At 45.8% G+C, this 15573-nt stretch overlaps 1 protein-coding gene across 1 annotated transcript in view; it reads right to left on the reverse strand.

The window, feature by feature from the left end:
- Positions 1–14304, reverse strand: part of ICE1 (interactor of little elongation complex ELL subunit 1) — a 58873-nt gene extending 44569 nt beyond the window's left edge. Inside the window, exons 1-4 of the mRNA XM_007451657.1 lie at positions 14221–14304; positions 13832–14095; positions 726–784; positions 49–83 (exon numbers count right to left, since the gene is read on the reverse strand). Of these exons, the coding sequence (XP_007451719.1) occupies positions 49–83; positions 726–784; positions 13832–14095; positions 14221–14304 (442 nt within the window). The remainder of the gene's footprint in view (positions 1–48; positions 84–725; positions 785–13831; positions 14096–14220) is intronic.
- Between the last annotated feature and the right edge of the window lie 1269 nt (positions 14305–15573).

Here is a 15573-nt window from a genome sequence, read left to right on the forward strand (position 1 = left end):
TCCTTTACATTCTTAAAAATTCCAAGGAAAAAGCCAGTAAAAGGATATCATCACATTTCTTCTGATATTCTGTCAACAAATTACTGTAACAAAGAAAAGTTATGTTACTTTTTCCATCTAGAAAACACACTATGTTAAAATCATGTTTCCAAACCTACAAGGCACCTTTCTTCCTAGGTTTCCTGCAACAAATTTATGTGTAATTAATTAAACATATGCACACACATATACATATCACCTTAAATTCCTTAAAAGCACTGCACTGATATATGAGTTTTTAAGTTAAAATTCCTATGATATAAGTATCTTTGCCTATAAATTCTTGTAACTTTCACAGGATTAAAAAAACAATCTCACATCAGGAAATTTACTACAAAGAAATCTGATGTCCAGTCCTAAAGCTAAGAAGGCTTTAAAGATAGAAAGCAGCTTTAAAAAAAATTTCCAGTTTAGCAAAAATCATGTTCTAACTAACCGCTGAGCCTCGCTGTAAAGGTCTGAGCACTGGTAACTCCCCAGCGGTCCAGTGGTTAGGACTCGGCACTCTGGCTGCCGAGGGCCTGGGGCAGGCCCTGAGGAGTTCCATTAGAACCCACACCACACAGGCACCAGGTGAGCAACCCCAGTTCCACTCTCAGCCCGAGGGGGTCTAACACCACCACCATCTGCTCCAGCTTGTATGTCAGGTTCACGAAGTTCGGCCAAACAGAGGAAAACATACTCACTCTGTATTAATAATTTTTTGCTTCAGAGTAATTAATGCTTCAACATATTCATTTAAATTCTGAAAGAAAAAAAGCTACAGTTAGCTATTTGCTTTTATAATATAAACTACTTTATTATTTTTTCTGTAACATTTATTATAAAATATAAACATACTGTTCACTATATTATGTAAACATGGAAATACGTAAATCTATTATTTATGTTGAGTATAAACCCACAGAGATTCTGTGTGACCTTGTGCCCATGCTGCATTTCTCTGAATCTCTTTCTTTACCTGAATGACGTCACTCTAACAGCAAGGCAGTTGTATTGATGCTCTGGGTGTGCTTTTTCATTCCGAGAGCTCAATAAATATTCATTACTTTAGTTCACTGATTACTACTGACCATCAGTCTACACTTCACATTATTTCCAAAAGGACTTAATCCAAAAATACAAGTAAATTATTAAAAACAGCAAAAAACTAAAAATAATATGGGAAAAGCAAATAGGAATATTAAAATGGGGCCAAGATTAAGTGAAACTTCTTTTTATAAGGATCGATGTTACACTTTACGGACAAACTGCAAATGTGGCTTTAAATTACTGCTATCAATTTGACAGAAAAAAACATTAGTTACCCTGTTCAAAATGTTCCTAAAATTTAAAACTGAACAGATTTTCTTTTCTTTAAGTGACTTTTTCCTTTAATGTCTTTTTTCACTGATAGACTTCAGAAATAAGAACTTATTTTTCATTAATTATCCCCAAAACATCTTTTTCTATCTAGGTAATCTAACTAATTTTCAGAATTACAGAACTATTTTCCTTCATGCTAATATATACATTTTCTTTGCAGTCATACATGTAACATATTTACTAAAATAAAAAATCTACACATTAAAATATATAAAATAAAAAGTATATGTTATCTCATAATCACAACACCTGTCAAAAATCACTGTTACTTTTTGTATATATTCTTTCAGAACTGTCACTATATATTTAAAATACGTCTGGATGTACTCAATTCACCAATTCTCCACTGAAGGCCAGTTAGGTCCTTTTCAGTCTTTACTAACAACAGGCAATGTATTTCTTTGCCCAGTTCTCTGGGAGACAATTCTAGTTTCCCCTAGGATAAAGTCCAAATAGGTTCCCTGCATTAGTGATAGCTGGGAGCTTTGATAATCTCAGAGACATATTTTTCATTTATATTTCTTTATGCGTGATACTGAGAAATCTTCCTTATCTCCTCTGGTCGTTTATCATTTTTCTTGTAGTAAGAAAAACGGCCCCTTATATCATTTGCTCATTGGTGTGGTTGCATTTTTCTTATGAGCTGCAATATATGAGGAACAGTAACATCTGGTCCAAAAGTTACAAATATATACATGTGCATGTTTCTCAACTGATCATTAAAATACAACTATATATGAATACAGTAGTTTCAAATATTCACATAGTTGAATCTGTCATTTTTCTTAAATTTTGGTTTCCTAATATATTTAGAAGGCTCTACCCCACCTAAGATGCTAAATCATAAGGAGTCTTCCACATGTTATTCTAGTACTTTTATGCCCTTTCCTCCTATTTCTATCTTTATTCTAGAATTGATTCTTGGGTAGAGACTCTGAACATTATAAATCAAAGGGCAATGAATGGACTGTTCAATAACTTTAGTGTATTTGGCTTTCCACATTTAAAAAAATCTTTCATTATGTAAAAAATAAATTCTACATGGCAGATTTCTAGGCAGAGAGGGTAAATAATGCATCTGCTTTTACTCCCTCCCTAAAACCAGCTAAAACTGAAGTCAAGGGATTTCTTTTCCCAAAAGGCCAAACCCACAAGGATGAGAAGCGGATAAAAGACAAAGAAACACAGGAAAGCTGACTTGAGAATACTGATTTAGCAGACCCAGGAGAGGCGGGCAGGGCGAGGTGGGGCAAACCACTCAATTCTCAGTTTATACTACAAAACTTCAACAAGCACGGAGGGGCTAGGGTCCTCAGGAAGGTTGGGCGGGGGTCACTAAGAAGAGAACTAGTTGCAAGCTTCCTGGTAAGCATGAACCCTCAAATCCCCACTCTGCTCTGCTACCAGGAAACTGCCCCACCCCCAGCCAGCAGGAGGAGGTCTGCTTTTTGAAGAAGCCTCTGCCTAGAACACTGTGAACACTTGGGGCAGGTGGAATGCACCAAAAACAGAGGGACCAGGTACATCTAAGCATACTGCGCTGATACTGACCGCCTGCTTCTCCCCATTAAGCTCCCAGGCAGTGGCAGCCAATCCTATTGCCCTCCAGGCAGGAGACTAGAAGCCGTTTCTCTGAGGAAATCTAACCAGCCTGGGGACAAGATCTAAAGTAGTGACATGAGATATTCTTCAATCAAGAAGTGGCCCACCCAGACCTACTGCAATGAAGCTCAGGGTCCAAAAGCCCACAACACTCAGCATTGCCAGCCACCGCTCTATTAGCTACCACTCTTAATATGAACAATCAATCAAAGATTTCCAAACATCAGACAGAAACCTGTAATATGAAAGAGAGACCAAAACAGAATGAACCAAAGCAACTTGGAGTAGACAAAAACTAAGAAACCTTTAAAAGTACTAATTAACATGACCTGAGATAAATGATGTTATTTTCATAAAACAAGAACAAGCAGCTATTTTTAAAAGGAATACTCAGAGTTCTTAGAAGTTTTTCAAAAAGTTTTTAAAAATTAAAAACAAACACCCACTAGGATGGCTGAAATCAAAATGACAGACAATAACAAGTGCTGGTGAGGATGCAGAGCAACTGGAGCCCTAATAGCATTGCTGGTGGAAGAGGAAATGTGCAGCTGCTGTGGAAATAATTTGACACTCCTCAAAATGCTAAACAGTTAATTAGATGATTTAGCAATTCCATTCCTAGGTATATGCCCAGGAGAACTGAAAACATGCCCATGCCACATTTGTACACTCTTATTTAAAGGAGCATTTATTCACACTAGCCAAAAAGTGGAAATAAACTAAATGGCAACTGATAAATGGATGAACCATCACCTGATGAATGAATAAATAAAATGTGGTACAGCCATGCAATGTGAATATCTGACAATGAACTGGAATGAATGGCACATGCTACAATGTGGATGAACCTTGAAAACCTGCTCAGTGAAAGAAGCCAGTCACAAAAGGCTATACGCCGTATGATTCCATTCATATGAAATGTCCATAATAAGCAAATCCAGAGAGACAGAAAGTAGCCTAGTGATAGCTAGGGACTTGCAGGCTGGGGAAGGGGGATATCTGCTGATGCTTAAGAGGTTTCTTGGCAGGGTAAACATGTTTTACAAGTGGCGACCACGTTGTGTAACTGTGAATATGCTAAAAACCACCTAATTGTACATATTAAAAGGATGAACTTGATGGTATGTGAATTACACTTCAATAAAACTGTTATAACTAAATTAAAAACAGGGAAGCAAAATAAAAGACTCAGAAGATTTGATGATAAAGTTGAAAAAATGTCCTCCAAAATTTAAACACAAACAAAACACAGATGTAGGAAAGAATGAAGAAAAAATAAAAATCAGACTGTCAGTGCAAGAAGTCTCACATGCCCAACAAGAGTTCCAGTAAGAGAAGAATGGAAAAATGGAGAGATCATTAAAGAAATACTGATATTCAAGAAGAAAAAAACCAAGAACTGAAGCCAGAAGTTTCTAAATTGAAAGGGCCCAGCACATGGATACAAACTGGATACAAACCATGAAACATAAGCACAAAATTTCAGAGCATCAGAGACAAAACAAAGATCCTATGAGAATCATGACAGAAAAAAATCAAAATGAAACAAGTCATGTACAAAGAACCTGGAATCAGCATGGCTTTAGACTTCAACTATCATCTGGAAACCTAGAAAGCAAGCCTTCAAAAATTTGAGGGAAAATGAATTCCAAGGTAAAATTCTGCACAAGCTATCAGCCAGTCATGATGTCAAAACAGACATTCTCAAACCTGGAGTCTCCACAAACTCACTTCCCAGACACCCTTGCTCAGGGAGGTGCCAAAGGATGTGGACACACTCCACCCAAATCCTGGAGTAAACTGAGAGAGGATGAGGTGGGCACAGAACAGAGGTAAAGAGAATCCAGGAAGGCAGCTGCACACCAGACTGGAGCAGCTCTAAAGGCCCAGAAGGGGATTTTCTTCCCTTAAGAACAAAACGGCAGAATTATCTGGTGGAATGAAGGCATTAAGATGATATTTCTACCTAACTGGCAGAGAACTGCATGCTCCACGTAGCGTCATCATGCATTTAAATGGATTTTTTTTTTTTTTGCCATACGCGGGCCTCTCACTGTTGTGGCCTCTCCCATTGAGGAGCACAGGCTCCAGACGCGCAGGCTCAGCGGCCATGGCTCACGGGCCCAGCCGCTCCGCGGCCTGTGGGATCTTCCCAGACCGGGGCACGAACCCAGTCCGTGCAGGCGGACTCTCAAACACTGAGCCACCAGGGAAGCCTAAATGGATTCTTTTTTAAATAACCTTCTTCTTTTCCCATTCTCTTTCAAGTTCTCTGGTAGTCAATCTCATCTTCCCAGCCTTGCTTCCAGATGCCATTCTGTAATGTCAAGAACTGTGCCAGAGATGTTCCAGAAACCTCAGGCTCTAGAGGTAAGACACAGCTGGATTCAAATTCCTGTTCCACCACTTCCTGGAAGGGTGCCTTGGGCAAACTGACTTAACTTACCCCTGCCTCAGTACTATTTCCAATGTTATAGATAAGGAGACTGAAACTGGTTTGGGTGTGTTTGGGGGGTAGGGGGTTACCTAACTGGCTTGCTATCAGGGTTAACCAGAATGAGCCATATAAAGCGTTTAACAGTCTCTGACACATAGTGAACACTCATTAGCATTTTCAAGATGAAAACACTGAATTAAGGAAATAGTCATTAATCGGGGAAACAAGAAAACACACAGGTAAGGAAAAATCATCTTAAGTTACTCCACAGTTTGGCTCTGAAAAACAAATAGTCATAATGATGTCAACTCCGAATAGTGACCTAAGGGAAATCACAGCTGCACTGAGAGGACTTTTTTTGGGGGGGAGGCGGGGGGCAGGAGGGAATGCTCAGGGGTGCTGGGGTACAGGGCAGAAAGACAGCTCAATCCTCACCTTCTGAAGTCAGAAATCAAACAATATGCCTAAAACTGAAAAACAAGCAGCAGCAACATACATCTATTATTTAACCAGATGAAACACACAGAGTGCAAACAAAAGTGGTATCTCTCGAGAACGGGGACAGGCTGGCTGGGGGCTAACAAATTCTGTATATCTAGCTGTCTCTCTAAACTATGCTCATGTATAATTCTGATTTTAAAGACTTAAAATCACAAAACATAGCATTACACAGGAAAATAAAACACAAACTGAGTGAGGACAACTTCTTAGTTTCCTACAGCACTCCAGTCCCTAACTTTTTTCCTATGGCCTGGCTGAGTGGCAGCTTGAATCTGGTCTGTTACTGCAGTGTCCTAATAAAACATTCTTTGGTTTTTCTCCAATCTGATTCAAAGGTCACTTAGGATGATTGCAATCAAGGTCTCTAATGGATCTCAGAACTGTGAACGCTGAACGGGCTGTGTCTAGGTGGAAGGCAGTAGGGCCCTTCTGACTCACGTTCACTTACGGGTACACACACCGTGTGCCCTCCCTACTGCTGTCCAGCCTCTAGGGAAGGACGCAGGGTCCAGGGTGTTGTTCTTCCTCTCCAGGCAAGGGGAAGGTGGCCTGGCGTCTTTGATTACAGCTTCTCTCCCTGCAGTCTTGTCCTCTCCTTCTGGAACTTCTATTACAACATCAACTGGAAAGCTCAGATTTATCCCCAGTTCTCTTTTCTGCTGTCGTAACTCCCACCTTCTGTTTTTCTCTGCCTTCGGGCCAAGCTCCTCAAGCTCTATCACGCTCACCCGCTCACGTGTTCCCTAACACAGCCCCCAGAGCAGCCCTCGCCCCCGCCCCCCATGCCACTCAGACGCGCTCCCCATACCCCCACCCCCGCCATAGCACACTGTGCATTTCAGCCATACAACAGCCTCCTGAACGTCACTGTGAGCACAGAGCACTGAGGAAAAGAGAGGCAGTGCATTCTGTGCTTCCCGTCTCCCCTCCCCTTCTCGGGCAAGCAGGATCAACATGGTGGCTAAGCGCACAGGGTGAGGAGAGGGGGCCTTGGCACAGAGCATGCAGTGGGCCTGGGGGCTGAGAAGTGGACAGAGGAGATGGCAGTATAGTTAGGAAAGCGGTTTTACTAAACCACTAAGTACAATACATAGACACAGAGCGAACAGGAAATATACAGATGATAATGGACTAACTAAATTGCCCGAGTCGACCTCAAATTATACTAACATTTGGAGATGGGAGATTCTTAGCTGTGGGGCTGCCCTTTGCACAGACAGGCCTGCCAGCTTCCTTAGCTTCTACTCACGATGTGTCCAGAGCACTGCCTCATCCCCAAGGGGTGGTGCAGACAAGAGTTCACAGGGCAGGCCTGAGACTGCTGTCCTTAGAAAGGCCTGCTCTAGACATGGACCCTTCGCTGGCATCTGGGAACTTGGATTTCTGGAGGGTTCCCACCATTCCCCAAACTGACAAGAGTGGCTCCCTGTACCTCAACTGTGCAATGTGGCCGATGCTGAAACCTGCTCTCCTTCTGGGAGTCTGGAGTTTTGGTACGTGCTAGACAGGGGGTGTCCACGTGACCAGCCCCTAGCAGTCTTTGGGCTCTGAGTCTCTAATGAGAGTCCCTGGTAGACGATACATCACACGTGTCACAACATACCGCTAGAGGAATTCATGAGTCAAGTCACTCACCTGGTTTCCTCTGCATGTCACCCCACTCGTCTTTCCTTTGTATCCTTTCACTACAATATACCACACCCTGGAGCAGTCCCCCTAGGGAATCACTGAACCTGGTGTGGTCTTGGGATCGCTAATACAGTGTCACCACCAAAAATGTCTCCAGACCTGGCCAAATGTTCCGCAGAAAATACAAGGCTGTACTCAAACTTCCCTGAACGTGAAAGACAGAGAAAGACTAAAGGAAAAAGGCTGAAGAGACGTGACAATGACATACAACACATCTTCCTTATAGGACCTTGAACCAGAAAGGGAAAAGCTACACCTGGGCCTAACCATAAGCACAATAGGATGGGTCTATGGGCTGGAGGGAAGTGCTGCACCGAGACTTACATCCTGACTGGAGAGCTGTGGCTCATTCTGCTGACAAGTGCTCAGGTCTCGAGGAAACACTCTGTGGAGTGCACAGGGGAGGGAAAGTGTGCGTGTGTGCACACCATGATGGAGTGAATGCAACCATCTTGACAACCTGTGAGTGGGGTGTAGTGAATACCAGAGTTCTTCGCACTATTCTGGCAACTTTCCTATGAGTTCTCGATTATTTCAAAATAAATTCTTTTTTAAAACCACACTAATCTCCTTGATTGCTCTGCTGTGGACAATCTGCTAAATGGTCGACTTGAATCCTCTCTGATAAGCCACACTTCCTCCTGTTTGCTAACTTCTTAACTGCTCTTACTTAAAACTGAGAGTCTAGGTCGAGCTCCGTCAGAGCTGAGTGTGTCTCTGAACGGTTAGACAGAACCCCGGGTGATGCCCTCTGGCACAGTTGGTAACAGCCCACCCCTTTTCACCTGCGCGCACCCACCAGGATGAGCTGAGAGGCTCTGGCACCCGGGAAGGCAGGCTCCAGCCTCACTGGCCTCGTTTTCCTCTCCTCGCCTTTCGCTTTGTGCTTACTCTATCACAGACTCCATTCTCCTCTCCTAGTCTTTGCACATGATGCGCCCTCTGTCCATACTCTCCCTCCATCTCTTCCCTCTTATTTAGTCAGGAACTATCCCTCAGACCTAGACTCACTTCTGCTGCAAAGCCTTCACCCATCCGTCCTTGATGCTCCCAGGGTACCTACCCTGAACATGCCCTAAAATAGTACAGTTGACCCCTGACCAACATGTATCTGACCTGTGTAGGTCCACTTTTCCTCAAATTTTTTTCAATAACTATGCATACTTATTACACTAGTTATATGGTGGTTGCTTTTTCACTCATCTGTAACTTTAGCCACAACACAAGCTCCATGCCTCTTCTGTTCATGGTTGTATTCCAACACATGCCACGGCATCACAGACACAGTGACGCTCAAAAAGTGTTCACTAAATGAATGAATTACAATTTTGTGAGCATTCTTTATAACCACTTACAAATCATTATGTCTAGGGACAAGTATGTTTCAAGTTCCAAATGATGAAGTTCAAACTATTGGTGATTATCAAATGGGAGTTCAACAAAAGTTTATATAAATAATTCACTCAAACCTGCTCCAAGGACAACCAAACACCATTTACTCTGACTCTATTCTAGTTACATGAGCTAAACAGTATAACTATGTGCTTCAAACTCCCACCTGGATTCCCAAGAGAGTTAAACTGTTTCACGCTGCAATGACTGAAACTAGTAAAATAAAAGGGCCTCTCCTTCACCAGAATTAAAGGGACTTATGCCAGCTTGACTTAAAACCACTCAAGACTTGTTTAATTGCACATAATATCACCAGAGTAAGGATCCACCTTGGTTTAGGATTCCCAAAGCTCGGCAACCCATATGCACACTGGGCTACAGATCAGTGATAAACCATTATAACCAATAAGGATGAACAAACATACGGTGATGTGAGAGACTAGAAAAAGAGAAACTAGTGGGTATCTCCACACCCACTAAAGAAAAAAAGGGCAGGGAACTCCCTGGAAGTCCGGTGGTTAAGACTCTGCACTGTCACTGCTGAGGGCTCGGGTTCAATCCCTGGTCAGGGAACTAAGATACCGCAAGCTGTGGGCATGGCCAAAAAAAAAAAGAGAAAGAGGGCAGGGAGGAATGAGACAGGAAGGAAGACTTGCAGCGCACCCAAGCACTGCTCCACTGGGGACAGAGACAGCCAGCCTCCCACGGAGGTTCAGAATGAAGCCACAGCACTGATGCCAGGGCTCCTGCAGACAAGAGGCTTGTAATGTGCTTGTATATGTTCTGCAAGATCCAGAAGTCTCAGTGTGTTAGAGCTATACAGCAGGATGCCTTCTCTATGTACAGAACCTCTTTCGTTTCTCCCTGGTACAATTTTAGTTGAAATACAGAACTTGCTGTGACACTATGTAACCCTACAGAAACTTCTTTTCTACCGGTGACCGATCATGGACCTTCTACCTGGCAAATGCCATCGCCTGTTCTCAGCCCTCCATCTTTCTCATCCTGATTTCCATATGCTTCCTGTTTAACTCTGTTTCTCCTTGCTTCACCATTCTATGCTCACCTTAGTCATGAGCCCGCTGGTTTTCTTTTAAGAGACAGAACACACTTCTCCATTCTCTCTCCCTCTCCAAATAAAATTCTTACAATGAATTCAGTGTCCATCTGACCTGGCTGCTTCACTATTTCCCTGGAAGTATATCACGGTACCTTGGAAGCACCTCGCACTACAAACAAATGTGAAAACAGCTGAAAATCCACTATGCTAACGTCATTCCAAAGCTTCGCTCCTATATTCCCAACGTCTCTCCCATCTTGGTGTCTGCTTTTTCCTACCTCTACCACAGTTCTCAGTCACTCAGGATTTAAATCTCTGGACCTTCTATTTTCCTGACTCGAGATCTGTCCACTCTTTGCAGTTTCTCACACTCAGAACCTTCTTCTTCTCTATTCCCAATCCCAAGACCCTTCAGTTAAGCCACCCTCTTATTACCACTAGCATGCATTAGTGAAATCATTTACCTCCTCAATCCAGCATCACACTGCCACCGGTTATTTTTACTACAAACACTGCTCTTGTGTAGTAACCATACAAAACCCTTCACTCTTCATGATGCGAACGGAATTAAGCACAAAACTTTAAGGTGGTTACCATTCAAGGTCCTCCATAATCTGCCAGGAACCTACTTTTCCAGCCTTCTTTGCAATATTAAAGACTTGTTCCATGGACTCCACTCACAACTAACCATTCTCTTCCCCTAAAAAAGCATTCCAGGCAACAGAAAACCCAAATGCAATGGAGTACTGCAATCTAGGAGAGAGGTCTGCAAACTAAGGCCCTTGGCCTGTTTTTGCAAATCAGGGTTCCATGGAACATAATTACACCCATTCCTTCAGTGTTATCTGTGGCCATCTTTACACTATACTGGCAGAGCTGAGTATCTGTGAACGAGACCACAACACCTAAATATTTATGATGCTGCCCCTTACAGAAAGGCCTGCAGACCCCGGGACTTAGGGACTTCACGGGACAACTCGTACTGCTGTTTTGACAACCAGTAGCAAGAGTGTGGCATGGGAGGAAGGAAGGCGGCAACAGGAGGCTACTACAAAAACCCCTGGGCAGAAGCAGTGGGGATGGTGAGAAATGGGTGGCTAACAAAGAAGCCAACAGAATCAGTTGATGGACTGGATGCAGGTTGTTAGAGAAAAGTGAGGAACCAAGGATGACATCTAGTTTCTGGTCTAAGCTATCAGAAGGATACAGTTGCTACTTTGAACCAAGATGGGGACTACTACAGGTAGACCAGGTTTTTGAAGGAAAATCAGATCCACAACTGGACAAGATAATTTACACCAGTCGTTTTCCTGCACAAAAGCCTCTCAGGACTCACTATCCTTTCAGAGTAAGAGCCCAAATCCTTACAATGGTCTCTAAAGGCTCCCACAGTCAAGCTCTCTTCTCTCTGACTTCATTAAACTCCCTGATTGCTACAGGTCGTTTGTGTCCCCCACAAAATTCATATATTGAAATATAATCCCCAATATGCTAGCCATTTGGAGATTGGTCCTTTGCTAGGTGAACAGGTCGTAAGGGCAGAGCCTCCATGGATGGAATTAGTGTACTTATAAATGAGACCCCAGAGAGCTCTGAGCTCTCTCCCCGCTTCTACCATGTGAGGACACAGCAAAAAGGCATGAACCAGGCATCTTGCTCTCACCAGATACCAAAGCTGCCAGTCCCTTGATCTTGGATTTCCCAGCCACCATAGCTGTAAGAAATTAATTCCTGTCACTGACAAGCCACATACGTTATGGGACTTCATTAGAGCAGCCCCAAGCAGACAAGACACCAACATGCACTCCACACTACCCACAGCGCCTCCCTGCTCTCCCCAAGCACACCAGTCAAGCTCCTGCGACCACACCTGACGTTTCTATTGTCTGGGATGCTTTTCTTCAAAGACATCAACAGAACTTATTCTCACCACCTCTGCTCAAAAACAACCTCTGTGAGGACTCCCTATTTAAATTCCACTAGCCCCTGGCCCCTTCCTCACCCTTTTGTTCTCCCCCCTTCTCTGCTCACTTTATCTCCAGCACATTTATTACCTTCTCACATAACTTGTTTAATCTGTCTCCTCCCGCACCTCCTAGAATGGAAGCTCCAAGAGATGGAGAATATTTGCTTTTTCCCCCCACTGTGTAACTGCACTGCCTAAAACACAACAGGTGATCAATAAATATTTGTTGAGTAAATAAACCGGCCCAAAGAATAAATATAACTCGTGAAAGAGTCAAGAGAACTTCACTCACGTTCCTGGGTTTTGAGGGAAAAAAACAAAAGCATGTTCTAAATGCTTACGTGCGGCAGCTCAGCTCAGACAATTATTTTACTAGTAGCTGCCCCTCTGTTTCAGAGTGCCAGCACATGACTTCCTTTTCTCCCTCCCCTGCTCTCAGCCCTTAAATGTTTGGGATCAGTTCATAGATGATGCAGTTTAAAATAAAAACAAAACAAAACCAAACCCTAAACTTATCTAGCCTACATTCCTTTCTGGTTTCATCAGTGCTCTCCCCTCTGCGCTACACTCACACCAACCAGACTTCGTTCTGCTCCTCAAATACACCTTGCTCCTTTTCACGTCAATCATCGCTCGCCCATTAAGCCCTCTACCTAGAAAACTCCTCTCACACCTCTGCCAATCTGCTTCTTCTCATCATTCAGGTGTCCGAATCCCACCACTTCAAAAACACCCTGCCTTCTGCCACCCCAGCCAAGAGACAAAACCACCACTCCAACTCCTCCTTTATTTTCCTAATACTTAAAACCTTCTAAAGTCCTATTTGTACACATGTATCTTACTTATGACAGCAGATCTTACCTACTTTGTTCACCACTATGTCAGTGGTGCCTAAAATACTAAGTAAAATAGGTGATAATTTTGTTACATGTCAATACCGTGGTAGACAGTTCCGCTTTACCGTTAAAGACACTGATAGCCAAAAGAGAGACTCTTGATATCAGAGAGCTGGGAGAGTCTACTGGAAACGACTACTTGGGACTATTTCCACAACTCCGTGAGACCTGGGGCCACACACTAGCAGCTCTTCTGTCACGGTAGCGCACAGACCACGCTACAGTTAGGAACCTCCAGTATCTTCATGCCTTTAATCGATGAACGACCCTCTAGGCCAATCCACAGGCCGCATAAGAACCTGCCCCAGGCAAGAAATATTTTAAGGACGGACCAGCACAATAAAAAAAAAAACCTTATCCTGGGAAAGGTGGCTTCGCTTGTCATTCTGACCATCCCTCATCTACCTACAAGTCAGCCCTGGGGAGCCCTGAGACTGCATAAAGGCAGCAGGGGGCCCTCCAGAACTCGCTCCCCAACCACTGCATCCCAGTAAATGAATCCTGGATCCTAAACCTAAATAACGCAAAAGAAGCCGTTCCCAAAGCAACTGAAGGGGGGGGGCAGGGGGGAGGGGGGCTTCCGCCCAGGAGTGGGAGCAGCGCGCGGAAGCTTAATGCGCGCAGCCCGACCCCCAGCCGGAGCCCTGAACGGCCGGCCCAGCCCCTCCGCACCCTCGGCCCGGGGGAGACGCCGTACCTGCTGCAGGGAAGCGCAGCCCTGACAGCGTGAGAGGTCCGCCGCCGTCCCGGGCGCCGCCGAGTGGGTCTCGCCCGGCATCATGGTGCCGCCGCCGGGCCCGGTGAGCCCGCGCGCCTCAGGGACCCGCGACCTCGGACGGCCGGCCCAGCCCCTCCGCCCCCTCGGCCCGGGGGAGACGCCGTACCTGCTGCAGGGAAGCGCAGCCCTGACAGCGTGAGAGGTCCGCCGCCGTCCCGGGCGCCGCCGAGTGGGTCTCGCCCGGCATCATGGTGCCGCCGCCGGGCCCGGTGAGCCCGCGCGCCTCAGGGACCCGCGACCTCGGCCCTGTCCTGCCTCTGCTGACGCCGCCGGGGCCGCCGCCTGCCAGGCCGCTTCCCGCCGGGTCCGGGCGGGTCCATCCGTGCACAGAGATCCCCGTGGAGCTGACAAACCACTCTCCGAGCCAGAGCTACCTCGGGCACTAGAAAGAAACGATAACCGGCGCGGCCCCCGAGCGCGACGCAGTCCGGCCAGGACCCCGCCCCGCCCTGGCTCGCTCCGCCCCTTGCCGCGGCGCGGGGCTGCCTGAGGTACTGCCTGAGCAAAATAGGGAGCGGAGCCGCGCCGATGCGGCTGGGAAGATGGGTGCGAAGGAAACGTCGAGAAGAGAAGAGACATCGGAGGGTCCCTTCTTCCACAGTGTAGGGTTTACGCTTTCATTGCCGGCTTGCTGTGTGGCACACTTCACATAGACACCTAAAACCTTCAACGAGGGGGAGGGGAACCTGAGAATGACGTCATTCCAGGCGCCTCATGGTCTTGAAGGACCCCGCACCCGGACGGGTCAGTGCTCGATTCTTAAGTGGAGGGATGGGCGCTGTCCGAGTCCGGCCGGGTCCAGGAGGAGACGGCAGGACTACAGCTCCCAACGCCCCGCGCGGCGGGCGGACACCGAGTGGTTCCTGCGGCCGCGCCCGGTGCGCTTTGGCGCCTCGCCTTGTTTGTCGTCGCCGCTGACCAGTCCTTTCTCCGGGAACGTCTTTCTTCCCGGCAGCGCCTGCTGTGTCCACTTGCCGTCCGACCCGGCGCTCCTCGGCCGCATTCCAGACCCATCCCCGCCGCGTCCCTGAAGCCTCGGCTGTGGTCGCCGCCACCCACTAGGTGCCAAGCACAGCGCCTGGCCGAATCCTCGGCGACCCTGCCACCAATTGCTAGCTACTACCAAGTCTTATTTTTTAAATCTCTTGGAAAGGGAAAAAAAGAAAAGAAATTCTCACATGACCGCAGTTCCTGGATACATTCAGGTCCCGATCTTCTTGTTTGAACGAAGTTTTTCCCATCTGCATGCCAATACCCACCGCCACCAGAATCTCTTTGATAATCACAGCTTGCTGTCATCGGTACCTTGCTCGGAAGCCTCCCGTGATTTCCCGACGTCTGGTTAGAAAGTCCAAATTCTTAGCATTCAGTACAAGCTTTGTATGTGTTAAGGAGACGTCCAGACCTTACCCGCTCCTTCCTAAATGTACAGGATGGAAATTGCAACTGAAAACACCCCTTCCAAGGAAGCATTCTGGGTTCTTCTCCAAATATCGCACCCCTGCCCTTGCTTACACGCTCTGTGGCTGATCCAGCAGATCCCTAGATTACCTGTCGTGGGCACTTAAGACGCACCTGTACTTGTCTCAAGAGGTGCTGTGGGATGCGAAGAAAGCAAGAGTAGGGTTAAGAGTGAAAGGAGAAGTAAGCAGATGGACAGCAGGGAAGCAGGTGTACCTTGGAAGAGAAAGAGGAAAGGAGGCCCTTGCGGTCCTGGTGACTTTCCATTTCTGGTTTCCGATCCCAGACAACTGGTCTTAAGAGTAACTTCCTTTTTATTTAAGGTTTCCCAAATGAGTGTTTTTTCCAGAATCCTTTCGTGGAGGAGGCACCAGCTTACCCTCCGGC

This window comes from Lipotes vexillifer, unplaced genomic scaffold, assembly GCF_000442215.2.
Source record: "Lipotes vexillifer unplaced genomic scaffold, Lipotes_vexillifer_v1.1 scaffold1463, whole genome shotgun sequence".
NCBI lineage: Eukaryota > Metazoa > Chordata > Mammalia > Artiodactyla > Lipotidae > Lipotes > Lipotes vexillifer.